This window comes from Hyperolius riggenbachi, chromosome 3 (genome assembly GCF_040937935.1).
Source record: "Hyperolius riggenbachi isolate aHypRig1 chromosome 3, aHypRig1.pri, whole genome shotgun sequence".
In the NCBI taxonomy this organism is placed as follows: domain Eukaryota; kingdom Metazoa; phylum Chordata; class Amphibia; order Anura; family Hyperoliidae; genus Hyperolius; species Hyperolius riggenbachi.
The window spans coordinates 241,276,482-241,289,624 of NC_090648.1; the positions used below are offsets into that span (position 1 = coordinate 241,276,482).

Sequence of the window (13,143 nt, forward strand, 5' to 3'; positions counted from 1 at the left end):
TTTAAAGGAGGTATCCTTTTTCACAATGTACACTTTTCAACTGGAATTAAAGGGGCACTACAGCAAAAAACTGTAAAATTTAAAATATGTGCAAACATATACAAATAAGAAGTACATTTTTTTCCAGAGTAATATGAGCCACAAATTACTGATCTCCTATAATGCTGCCACAGTAGGCAGTAGAAATATGACAGAAGTGACAGGTTTTGGACTAGTCCATCTCTTCATAGGGGATTCTCCTCAAGGCTTTTATTCTTTATAAAGATATTCCCTAAAAAGGATTTAAACAATGAAGCTGTCCAGCTTCCCTGCTCCCTACACAGTTTTTTTGGCAGTTGGACAGAGCAACAGCCATTCACTAAGTGCTTTTGAAAATAAATATATCCCTGAGAATCCCCTATAAAGAGATGGACTAGTCCAAAACCTGTCACTTCTGTCAGATTTCTACTACCTACTGTAAGTGACAGCAACATAGGAGAAAAGTAATTTATGACTCATTTTACTCTGGAAAATGTACTTCTTATTTGTATATATTTGTACATATTTAAAATTTTACAGTTTTTCGCTGTAGTGCCCCCTTTAACTAGCCTTCAGTTTTTTTTTCAGTTATGAGAGAATTCAATTTTAGGTCTGTTTGATAGGACCAAGTCAGGGATTGTGGCCTAGGTTGGTTAAAAAGAATTTACTTAAATTTTAGGTTTAATAATTTACTAAGATTAGAATAAAAATAGGTTTTTACTCATTTTAATCAGAAAAATATAAAAAACAAAAAAAATTCAAAGCTCCATCTGTTGGTTTGACTGGGAAGCTAATTAACAGAATGAATAATACAAGCTTTAAGAATCTCTTAAATTCTTTTAATGTGTTTTTTTCTGAGAATTTGCAAAAAAAATGTTAGTAACCAATTTTTAGCTAACATCACTGCAATATTGATATTGAATAAGCAAAGATATCTCTACACTACAGTATACGCGTACGTTAAAAAGGGGCGCTGGGAAAAAAGGGCGCCGGGTTTTTAACGATAAGCATGGATAACGTTTAAAAATGTATTGTACTGTATTTCGTTTAAAATTAATGTTTTTTAAAGTTATAAATCATTAAATAATGTGCATTAAATCGGCAATTGTAAAAACGTTAATCTTTCATTTAAATACTGAAACGTATAATAACGTTAAAAAAAAAAATTACTAAGTAACCCTCCCTGTACCTACCCCTAACCCCTAGACCCCTCTGTTGATGCCTAAACTTAAGACCCCCCCTGTTGGTGCCTAAGTAACCCTCCTTGTACCTACCCCTAACCCCTAGACCCCCCTGTTAGTGCCTAAACCTAAGACCCCCCTGTTGGTGCCTAAACCTAAGACCCCCCTGTTGGTGCCTAAACCTAAGACCCCCCTGTTGGTGCCTAAACCTAAGACCCCCCTTTTGGTGCCTAAACCTAAGACCCCCTGTTGGTGCCTAAACCTAAGACCCCCCTGTTGGTGCCTAAACCTAAGACCCCCCTGTTGGTGCCTAAACCTAAGACCCCCCTGTTGGTGCCTAAACCTAAGACCCCCTGTTGGTTTTTTCGTTTAAAAATAATGTTAAAAAAAAATGTACTGTTTTTCGTTTAAAAATAATGTTTGAAAAAAATATTGTACTGTTTTTCGTTTAAAAATATTTAAAAATGTATAAATCATTAAATAATGTGTAATCATGAGAAGCAGTAATAAAACATTAAGTCTCCGGGCGCCGCTTTTAAAACGTTATTTTTCTCCGGCGCCCTTTTTTCCTATCGGGCGCCCATTAAACGATATTTATTATAGGAGTGAATGGCGGCGCCCGATTTGTCCACTAGCCTCAGGCGCCCGAATTTACTGTTACCACAGTATACAGTCTAACCCACACGATTTCTGCAGCATTATTGTTGAACAATGCACATCACTAAGTAACTAATGCAACAGAGGCCCCTATTCTATTAACTTTTCTCATGAGTTTTCTCCAAGGAGATATTTTCAAACCTTGTCATTAAAATACCTTTAAAGCTCCCATCAAGCAAGAAATTACTCAAAATGAGTTTGATATTTGTTTTATCTACTTTATAGTACTTAAATTCTTATGTGCTGAAAAGTGTTTTTTTTTTTTTTTAAGAGATGAAGAATGGTCTCCTCCTGGTTGTTAGCCTGCGCTGCTCAAGCCAAATGCTCAACACGTTTTGGGTGGGGTTAGGCTTTAAAAAATACACCCACTTTATTATGGTCAATAATAACCTACATGTGTAATAATGAGGTTGACGCACTAAATCCTGTTAAAATTCCCTGTGCACACAGCAATTTTACCCATATTTATGCAGGTAACACAGTGGACTTGATTCACTAAACCGCGATAAGTGATATTACGGCCATTTTCGCATGCATTTTTGTGAATTTTCGCGCAAAAACGGCCGTGATATGACTTATCGCTGTTAGTGAATCAAGCCCAGCGTCTGTTGTGATGAACTTGCATGAAGTCAAATGTTCAACACTGTACAGCACTCAGCAACTACTATTGCTTTAAACGGCATAAATTACACTAATATGTACCATTAAGTGTTATGCAGTTCCTCTGATCTTATCACTTTTATATGCAATCTCTTGCTTCCTCCAAACCACAGAAAAAGACATAAAATGATGGCAAAATAATGAAGTCTTGTATGAAATCAACACAACTTATAACATCCTGAACTCCCCTTAGGTGCTCGGTATCGGGATATCCATATTCAGGCCTCTTGCACACTACGGGTTGATTCACAAAGCCGTGATAACTCTTAACATGGTTGCGCTAGAGTTTTGTGCAGTGCAGGGGGCAGTGTGGAGGGGGCCTCAAATGCATGCAAAAAGAATTTGAATATATTCACCCACAGTAATGGCTGACCCAATTAAAGACCAGCTTCCAGCACTTATGTTGTCCTCTTAATGCCGTATCGGCCTTCTATAAAATAATTTCTGAAATGCTCCTCCTGAGTGCAGTTTCTGTACAGCATGCTCACCGCTCTCCTTTATCAATAATACGTTTAAGAAATAAAGATTTGCAAGGGAAAGAAATGACCACCAAACATGACGATCCTTAATACTGGCTCTAGTCAATACACTCGACAAAGCTGAAAGACAATTGCAATAAAAATGCCAGATTTCCTATCACAGCATCACAGTTATTGTCCTGTAACCAAATGAACATGCACAATTTTGTATGATATTTTTATTGAATTCTTAAAATTGCATTGCTATTTCTTATTCATGTTTGTTTCGTAAAATACTTACATAGTCAATATGCAGTCCCTATAATGGAAAAGATAACAGAGTGCAATGAGTGACTGCTGGGAAAGTTATGCAGTTAAAAACAGACGACTGACTACTCTAACAGCATGTCCACAGCTTTTAAAAAGTGCTAAAAAGCCTTTGAGAGAAAAAAAGAGGAAGACTTTGCTTGTGTCAGGGCAAGTTCACTTCACAGGAGAAGCACATTTTAAGCTATTTCTAGCATAACTGTGATTTCAGCTTACTGATTTTGAAACTTTTAACTGCAACCTGGATAACTAATGAAAATTATTATTAAGTATTTATATAGCACTGAGTCTGAAAGCTTTTACTAGTAGTATTACGAGTATATATAGTTGTTTCACTAGCTGTCCCTCAGTGGGGCTCATTATGATTGACCTTTGTAGTCTAGGGCCAATTATTAGGGAGAAGCCAATTAACTTATCTGTATGTTTTCAAAATGTAGGAGAAAACCGATGCAGACAGGAAGTAGATACAACCCCCATGTACTGCAAGGTGACAGGGCTATCCACTACGTGCTGCCCTAAATAAAATGGTGATTTTGCTCCTGGAAAGAGAGATGAGCAGACAGCATAACTTTTCTTTGTAATCCTCGTCTTTAAAGAGTAGATACATACTTGCTCTACTTACATAACATATGTATTGCACTGTCCACGTTTTGATTTTAGTGATCTATAGTAAAAAAAAGAGAGGATCCTTCTTAAGCTCAACACACGCCATACAATCTTGGTTGTTCAATCTTACCATTTTCATGTAGTATAAGAGCTTATCCAATCTATCATCCAAGGTATATTCAGTCTGTTGGCCCTTATACTACATAGATTTGGTAAATCTGTGCAACCAAGATTGTATGGTGTGTGTTGAGCCTTAGGATTCTCCATTTTAACTGTGTCTATCTTGAAGCCAATCCTGATGCCCTTTCCTCCCTAAGGCCCCGTTCACACTGCACGCATTTCCAGCCGCGTTTTGGAAACGCGTGCAGGTGGCCGACACGCACGACATCAGACAGTGCATAGAGTGCACTGTCTGATGTTCACACTACATGCGTTCTGGACCTGTGCGGTCCGGGAACGCATGCTGCACGCATTTTTTGCCAAAACGCGTGGCTGTCCCATTCACTTTTCAGTGATGGGATCAGCCACGCAATGCATACAAACGCGGATGGCGTGCGTTCGTACGCGTTGCGTTCCACATGCGTGCCCGTCCGCGTTTGTAATGTGAACGCGGCCTCACTCTCCTCTGCCTGATTGTGTATGCAATGCCCGCCCTTCTCCTAGTCTTCTGGCACTGCCACACAGTTCTGCAATAGAAAGTGTATTGTCTCAGCATGATAAATATTCAACCAACCAGAGAGGAACAGAGGTGTGGCAGGGGAAAACAGAGGGGTAAGAGGCTTCAGCCAATCAGGCTGCATTAGTCAAGTCTGAGAAGAAAGTAAAGGAGCAAAAAAAAAAGACAACCCCCAGCATGCCCTCAACTTCCTTTGTGCGGCAATGTACCAAATCACAGTCAGGTAAACTGGGGAATGATAATTTATCAACATGAAAAGTAATAGTGAGTTTTAACTTTTGGATTGCCTGGTTAGCATCCTTATTACTTGTTTACAAGATAAAAAGAAAAAATTGATTTTGATTTTATGCCTGACAGTTACACTTTGATGCCATCCTCTTGCTTTCAGTTTAACCTTAGAGCAAGAGCATACTAAAATCAGATTACTTACTGATCACAGAAATAGATCCAAATGTTGCTGTGTCTGACCTAATTCACTACTTGATTTGGACTTCTGATTATATCCATATTAATATAGTATGCTTCACACCTGCGTACAGGCAGGGGATACATGTTAAAGGGAACCTGAGTTGAGGGACATGGAGGCCGACACAATTAGTTCCTTTTAAACAACGCACATTTATTGGCTGTCCTGCTGATCCACTGCCTCCCTAAACAAGCATGCAGATGAAATGTTTCTGACTAAAATATGTCAAGATTAGCTGCACGCTTGTTTCAGGTGTGTGATTCAGACACTACTGACCAGCAGAATACCCAAACTAACAGAAGACACAGCACACCACTGGCTGCAAACAATTTTGCTGTATTTGGAAAAAGTGCACACTACATGTTGCGGATATTACATCCTTCTTCAGGTGTTAAACATGTTTAACACCTGAAGAAGGATGTAATATCTGCAACATGTAGTGTGAACTTGTTCCGATACAGCAAAATTGTTTGTAGCCAGTGGTGTGCCGTCTCTTCTGTTCATTTTGTATTTCCTAAAGCCGTAGGCACAATCCAGCTGAGACAAGGCACCGGCAAAGCTACAGGTTTTATATACCTTTTTACACGTGTGCTCCAGGCATCTACTGTGTGTGACTACTGTACTGACCAGCAGGACTACCAGGCAACTGGTATTATTTAAAAGGTAGTAAATATAGCAGCCTCCATATGTCTCTCACCTTAGTTCCTTTTAAGAAGTAAAGTGTTGCACCTTACCACATCCCACAAGTCTATAACTCCAGAACCAGTTGCCGGTGACAGACCCCTGCAGGGACACCACTCCTACACAACAGAACTATAAACAAAACTTGATGGTGGCACACCATTTTATCCCCATTGAGTTGTCTCTCTGCTGAACAGTCCATTCTGTTTTTATGAGGAGGGGTTGCTGGAGGATCAGAAGGTAAGGAAAGACTCACAGGCAGCTTAACGTGCAACAGTGGTATGAATAGTTGGTTCTAATTCAGAATATTGGCAGTGCAGGGGTTGGCCACATCTGGGGGCACCTCTACTAACACTAGGTTTTCACCCAAAACAATAATGTACCATCAAGACAAACATCTTGTATGTATGTTGCTTAAAGGACAACCGAGGTGACATGTGACATGATAAGATAGATATGTGTATGTACAGTGCCAAGCACACAAATAACTAGGCTGTGTTCCTTTTTTTTCTCTATCTGAAAAAGATACACATCAGGTATGCAAGTGACAGTTTCTGCTGTGTTGTGACTGGGTCAGACTATAGTATAACCCTCACTGATAAGTAATTACAGCCATAAAACACTTTAATGTCAGTAAAAGTCTTCTGAGAGCAGGAAAGAGATAAAAAGGGTCAATAATTCATAGTTTTGAGCTCTGACATACTTCAATGAAAGTGTAATTGAGTAGAGACAATGAAATAGTAAAAATGTAAAAATTAGATTTAAATATAAAATAACTTCACAATTTAGAGAAAAAGCCATCCATATAGCAATGATTAATACTCATAACAACTAGAGTCCATAGAATATGAACAATTTTTTTAGGGACATATCCCTTCTAAAAGCAATTAAAACATAACAAGGGTTGTGGCAAAATGACACATACAATAATGGTCATAAAACACCATGACCATTATGACCATTATTGTATGTGTCATTTTGCCACAACCCTTGTTATGTTTTAATTGCTTTTAGAAGGGATATGTCCCTAATAAAATTGTTCATATTCTATGGAGCCTAGTTGTTATGAGTATTAATCATTGCTATATGGATGGCTTTTTCTCTAAATTGTGAAGTTTGATACAAATCATCCATGGCACTATATGGTATCACTGTTTGGTTCAGTTTTGTTGTCTTGCTTTAAATATAAAATAAAACTGGGATAACAAAAAAAAAGTCATTCTTAGGATACTGAGGATTGATACAATTGCTTTTCTCATCAGTTTATTTTCACCTCGGATGTCTTTTAAAGGACAACTGTAAAGTGAGTGATATGGAGGCTGCCAAATTAATTTTTTTAAACAATAATAGGCCAATCTACACCTCTACCCGCCCATCTCAGTCTTCTTTCACTTCTTCTGGGCAGAAAAATCTGCAAGCTGAAAAGTCGTAGATTCTATTTCGGGGATTTCAGAGGCAAAAATGACTCGTTCTGCTGCGGGGATGCAGAGAAACGACTTGGATTTTAATGTTGAAGATGGCTGCACAATGAAAAGAGGTAAAGTAATCCGCTTCAGACTCTCTTTAAGCTTTATACAAGAAATATCTGAATGCATAGTTGTCACTTACTAGGGCATGTACATAGTATCTGTAGGAGGTTTCTGTTTGTCTTATAGAAGCCAGCATCACTGGTTTATAGTTTACCCTGCCCTAGTAACTGGATGAAACTGACTGCCTGCTGGGAAACAGAAACGTCTTACAGGAAACCCTTGGTGTTTTTTGAATAAGCAGTTTGAATGCGCGGTTTTGTCGTAACTCTCTGAGTTTTTGAAAACTGCATTGAGAACACATGACCCCTGACCAATACAGAAAAATAGAAATTGTCGAGAATCAATAGGAACTGCATAAGCTGCTATCAAAATCTTGCACTGGGTGTATATTTAGGAAGAGCAGAGCAAACTGCATTAGCTCTGCATTCTCAGATTTCACAGACAACAAATTAATCAAGAAATCATTTTGTAGTTCAAATTTAAACTTAATTAGATGATTTAAATAAAACAACATGTATTTTTATACCACTTCTTATTCATATATCAGATCTTAGTAACTTTATTACACATCGTGGTTTACTCTTGCCATTATTGGAGGAAATTTCCCATTTTGCATAACAGTAAGGAGAACATATTTTTCTTAATTCTCTGTAATTAATGTTAGAGGCTTTCTATGCAATATGCAAGAGCGATTACACACATTTCTACTTTTCTTTTGTATTTCAATGTAACCAATCTTACACAGATTTTTTTAAGCATCAATTTTTTTATCTTCTGAAAAAAAAAGTCATCTTCCAGGTGTGTGTTATAAAGAAGGCCCCCATACATGTTAATATGCTATGCAAGCATAAAATCACCCTTCTTAGGGATTTCTATTTGTTAATTGGCACATTAACAAGTATACAACACTTGGCCAAGCATACTGGTAATGGCTCTGAGCAGAGAAGAAGGTCTACGTCTGGCATCATTTATCTCAGTGATCAGTAAAACTGATTGGGTGTGGTTTTCCAGCTTGTTTCATCAACCCTCCTCCCCAACAACAATGTCCAATAGTCATTTGTTACTCTACCCAACATGAAAATATTGGAGAACATGACTGTTGCCTAATGTCATTTAATGTCTATAAAGGCCTTGTTTTTATTTTTAGCAAAGTGAACTTTACTCCAACTACATGCAAAGTGGGTTTCTTTGTTATTTCATATGTTTTGCAAATTATCCAGTATCTTATGTAAATGCAGGTTCAATTCACCAAGAATTAAAATCCATCTCCAAGTACAACATCGCAATTAACCTGTTGGGAGAAATTACAATACACGCCTGTCTCTTCAGTAATTCAAAGATCCTCTACATTAGACCCACAGTGGCAGCCAGAAACCTATTCTAGCTCAACTAAATTCTCTCTCAAGATGTGTGCTGCTTCTCACCATTGCTGACAAGAGGACTATGGGAAGTTGCTTTGATTGATGGCTGCTCCTATATGCCTACTTTCCTCTAGTTCCAATGGCCAGAAGTGATGGCGCCTGCGAGTACAGACTGAAAGGGTAATACACTGTGAGGGCAAATGAAGGAGTTTCATCTGGGGTAATAGCACCTGAAGAGCAGGACCGAGGACATCTGGAGGCCTTAATGGAGAGATAATATAACCAGAAAGGCAATAAGGCTATATATATATATATATATATATATATATATATATATATATATATATATATATATATATATATATAGCCTGCATTGAAGTGAACCTGAACCGAGAGGAATATGCATGTATTTATTTCCTTTTAAACAATGGCCTCAAGTCACTAAGCTTATCTCCTGTCTTTAATAAGGTTTCTAGAGTGATCAACATGGTGATAAGGCCTGTAGTATTGAGGAAACATTTTACCTCAGGCAAACCTAAATTTAACTCTTCTGTCTTTAAGTTAAAGTGAGATCTATAAAGTCAACTCTTCAATCTGTTCGGTAGGGGGGGGGGGGGGGGGTGGTAGTGGTAGCCACTTACATGGCGCTTCCATCAGCCCCCAATAGCAGTAATGTCCCACGCCGTCCTCCTCCGATCCGCCGTTCCACGCCGCAGGCCCCGGTCTAACGCGGCACTCCGTCCAACTATGGCTGCGCGGCCATGCCCGTGGCCTGCTCGCTACTGCCCGCTTCATCGGAAGCTTACTGCGCTGGCGCAGTACAAGAAAACTCTGTACTGCGCATGCACAGTTAATTTCCGAGGACACGAACGGCAGCACGCATTATTCGGCTATGTCCGACGAATAATGCCCGGTGATGGGGAATGGCGGATCGGAGGAGGACGGCGTGGGACATTACTGCTACATGGTGCAGATAGAAGCCCCAGGTAAGTGACGGTTTTTATACTCAGGTTCCCCTCACAGAACCCCTTTAAAATAAACACAATTCTAAAGTTAAAGACAGGCTGTTAATTAACTGCATGTGAAAATAACTACAGAGGAGGTAACATAAGGACTGAAATGATAAGATAACGCTCTCACAGTGAAAACTTATCTCTACACCTTAATAAGGCAAGATCGATGTGTTTTCACTTGCGTTATTATCTCCAGCATGATCTTAGTGAATTGAGGCCAATATCAGTTGCTTGGCAGCCCATCTGATTTGTTTGGTGACACAGACTCTGCAGTGCATTGCCGAGCGGAACAAGCAGTACTGCACAGGAGGCATCCGCATTAATGGTATGGCACAAATGCGCCGATTGGATAAAGATTAGAGATGTACTTTCTCTCCAGCAGGGAGACTGTTCAGGTGCGTGGAGCTATGCATATTACCCTTTTGCTGCAGTCTGCCACAGGGTAATGTGCAAGGGGAAATGGTGAGATGTGATTTTCTTGCCCCAGGCTCTCCTGGTGCAGGACAATCGCACCGCACCATGGGCTTGATTTACAAAACCGTGCTATGTGTTTAGCGCGCAATGTAATGAACGTGAAGGTTTGCACACGTAAAGATTTACATGTGCGCACTAATGTGGCAAAGTGCACGCATTAACGCGTGACAACCTTCATTACCGCGCGCATGTAAATCTTTACGCGCGCAAACCTTCACGCACGTTATATTGTGCGCTAAACGCATAGCATGGTCGTGCTATGCTTCAGCAGGATTTTGTAAATCAAGCCCCATGTGTGAAATTAGCCGTAATCAAAGAAAGCTTGACATTATAGAATATTTGGCCTCAGTAATTGTTCACCCTTGCCCTAATTAATATTTGTCTAAATATCATAATTCACAACTCGTAAGGTATGATCAGTTGTGATCTGTATGTGACAAGTACAATCATTTCATTGGAGAAATAAAAAAAGAAAAAAATCCTGTTGTTGGTCAAAAAGGATAATTTCCAATCAATTATTTCCAGTTCAACAAGTTGGTCATATTTGAGAACAGTTTATAAAAAATAATGTGGACCTTTAGGGTAAAGGGTTTAACGAAGTCACATTGGGGCAAGATATATGGTTGTGTGGGGACAGTGGTTCTCCGTTCAGACGACTGTGTCAATGATCCTCTTTACTGCTTTCTGGTACACAGATTGTGGTCCTGAATGCAGGAAAATGCAGAACAATCTCAGTATTGGGTGGGTCTGAGAGGAGCATTTTGCTAGAATCATGAAGGAACACTGAGTGTTCACATGGAGGATAAAGACAATAAGAATACTTAACAAAAGTACTAGCCATACCCCATTTTATTCACAACAAGATTTAGCTACAAAGCCACTTTAACTGCAAATGGACTCTTTAACAGACTTTTAGACTTTATAAAAAATTCAGCAAGAAACACTATGTTCCTGTTTTCATGATTTCACACTAGCAAATGAACCTGTTACTGCTATAAATCTTTGGTCTTTTAATTTAGATAGTTAGAAAACTTGCAATAAAACCCCTTGAATATAAATAAATTAGATTATTACCATCTGGACTACGAACATACAAAAAATGAAATGAAATTACCGGTATATGATAAATAGTAATTAATCTGTTTGGCCTCAATGGCCTTCAGCACATGATGCTCACATTTTCCAGTATCGTGTAAAATGGTAAAATACTTAAAATTCTCTAGCCTGTTACAATGCTGTCAAAAATTATTTTCAAAGCTTGATGCAGGAGTGAATAAAGCAAACGCATTTTGAGTGTAAGTGTCTATTTATAGAGCAGCACTGTGACACAAATCCCCAGAGCTGTACAAGCAATGTACATGGCACTACAGGAAAATATGAAACGAAATTGATGCTTGGCATGGGTCTGTGGCATCAGGCAGAAAACATAATCGCATCAAGGCTAGGAGTAATGGCTGCGTCTTAAGCAGTTTGTTTTCTAATAAGTTCCTATTTGTCACAATGAAGTACTACTGAAAGAGAACAGTAGCAAATACAATGGTTTGTACCATGGCCTTGTTGCTAAGCTTCATGTTAGCACATCCTCCAGTCACTCAGATTTAAAGGGAATGTATAGAGTTTTTTCTAGCATGTATTTGACTTACTATGTTTAACTCAAAACATATCAAATATTATAAATGTTTATAACTCTACCTCCCCCAGTAAGGTTTTATGAGCAGAAGAGAGTGCTGTTATACTGGTGGAAGTAAAGAAGCATCTAACATGAAAAGGCAAAGTCTACAGACTTGGGATAATGAGGAGGCTTATTGATCTGTACAGAGCTATCCTTTCTTTACTGCATTGCAGCAAAAAGTGGTTTCTTCTTAAACATGCATTGCCAGTCAAACCAGCAAGTGGAGGTCTAAAATAAAGGATTTTCTTATTGGATATTCATTATTTTCCATATTTATACAAATCTCTTTTAGTATTAAACCAAAGTTATAAAATAAATAAAAGAAAAAAACAAATCACTACACATTATCTTTAACTGCAAAAGAAGCCTCCTGCAATATATTAATCTTCAGTGAAATATAGACATTTACAACAGTCAAATAATCATTTCCTACTGATTGGTATAAAAGTAACAAGTATAATAAAAAGGGCACAGCTATATCAAAGCTTTCATTTTAAGCCACAGATCATTTGACCCCCGACTTTCAATATGAAAGATTATAAGATTTGCCAAAAGGTCAGACATGCCAAAATATTTGTCTCTATATCCAAAATTATAAACCAAAATCAGGTTGTTTGTTAGGATCTTTTATAGGACAGAAAGTTATTCTTTCAGATAAGTGAAAAGGTGGTGGTACTGTTTTTTTTGTTGTTGTTTTTTTTATTGTTTTTTTTTTTAAGAGGTGGAAGAAGTTTTTCATCATTTGTTTTTCTTTTTTTTTTTCTTTTTTTAAAATAAAACCACATGCATTGCCTAAAAAAGTTAAAATATGTTAAGTTACACAGTAATCTGGTGATTTACTGCTAAACTGCTTAACATCTGATGCCTGTACAGGTCTCTCTCAACATCCTGGCCTGGTCAGGAGAAAGTATGTGGACTGATTGAACTTTCCAGTTTGATTGATATTATGTTCTGAGACCGGTTAAGTTATGTGTTGTTGCTCTCCCTCGAAAAGTCTTTCAAAACAATGAGCGAGCTCGAAACACATCTTTCTTTCCAACTAGCTAAATGGTATTTGGACCATACTTTATATGACGACCACCTTAAATGTGTACTCAACTTTAGATACAGCAAAACACATTAAGGATTTTAATTAGCATATTGTGCATAAAATGCCATTTTCACTCTTTCTATTTGATGGCACAGTTTGATAGCTGGTCCCAGTTTCAGTTCCATACATTCCTGAACAGTGGGGAGAGTCAGCAATAGCAGAGCTTGTCCATCAATATCCTGAAGAATAACAGAGACACAATAATGAATACAATGATCAGGTTTGAATTACTGTGGTAGAGAGGTTTTAGTTAAGATGTCATATGTAGCATTTT

General features: G+C 38.2%; 1 protein-coding gene across 7 annotated transcripts in view; it reads right to left on the reverse strand.

The window, feature by feature from the left end:
- Positions 1 to 10,938: 10,938 nt before the first annotated feature.
- Positions 10,939 to 13,143, reverse strand: part of SFMBT2 (Scm like with four mbt domains 2) — a 279,053-nt gene continuing 276,848 nt past the window's right edge. For all 7 annotated transcript variants that reach the window (XM_068276048.1, XM_068276051.1, XM_068276049.1 and 4 more), the window contains one exon: positions 10,939 to 13,048. In XM_068276048.1, the coding sequence (XP_068132149.1) occupies positions 12,908 to 13,048 (141 nt within the window). In that variant the 3' untranslated portion in view covers positions 10,939 to 12,907. The remainder of the gene's footprint in view (positions 13,049 to 13,143) is intronic.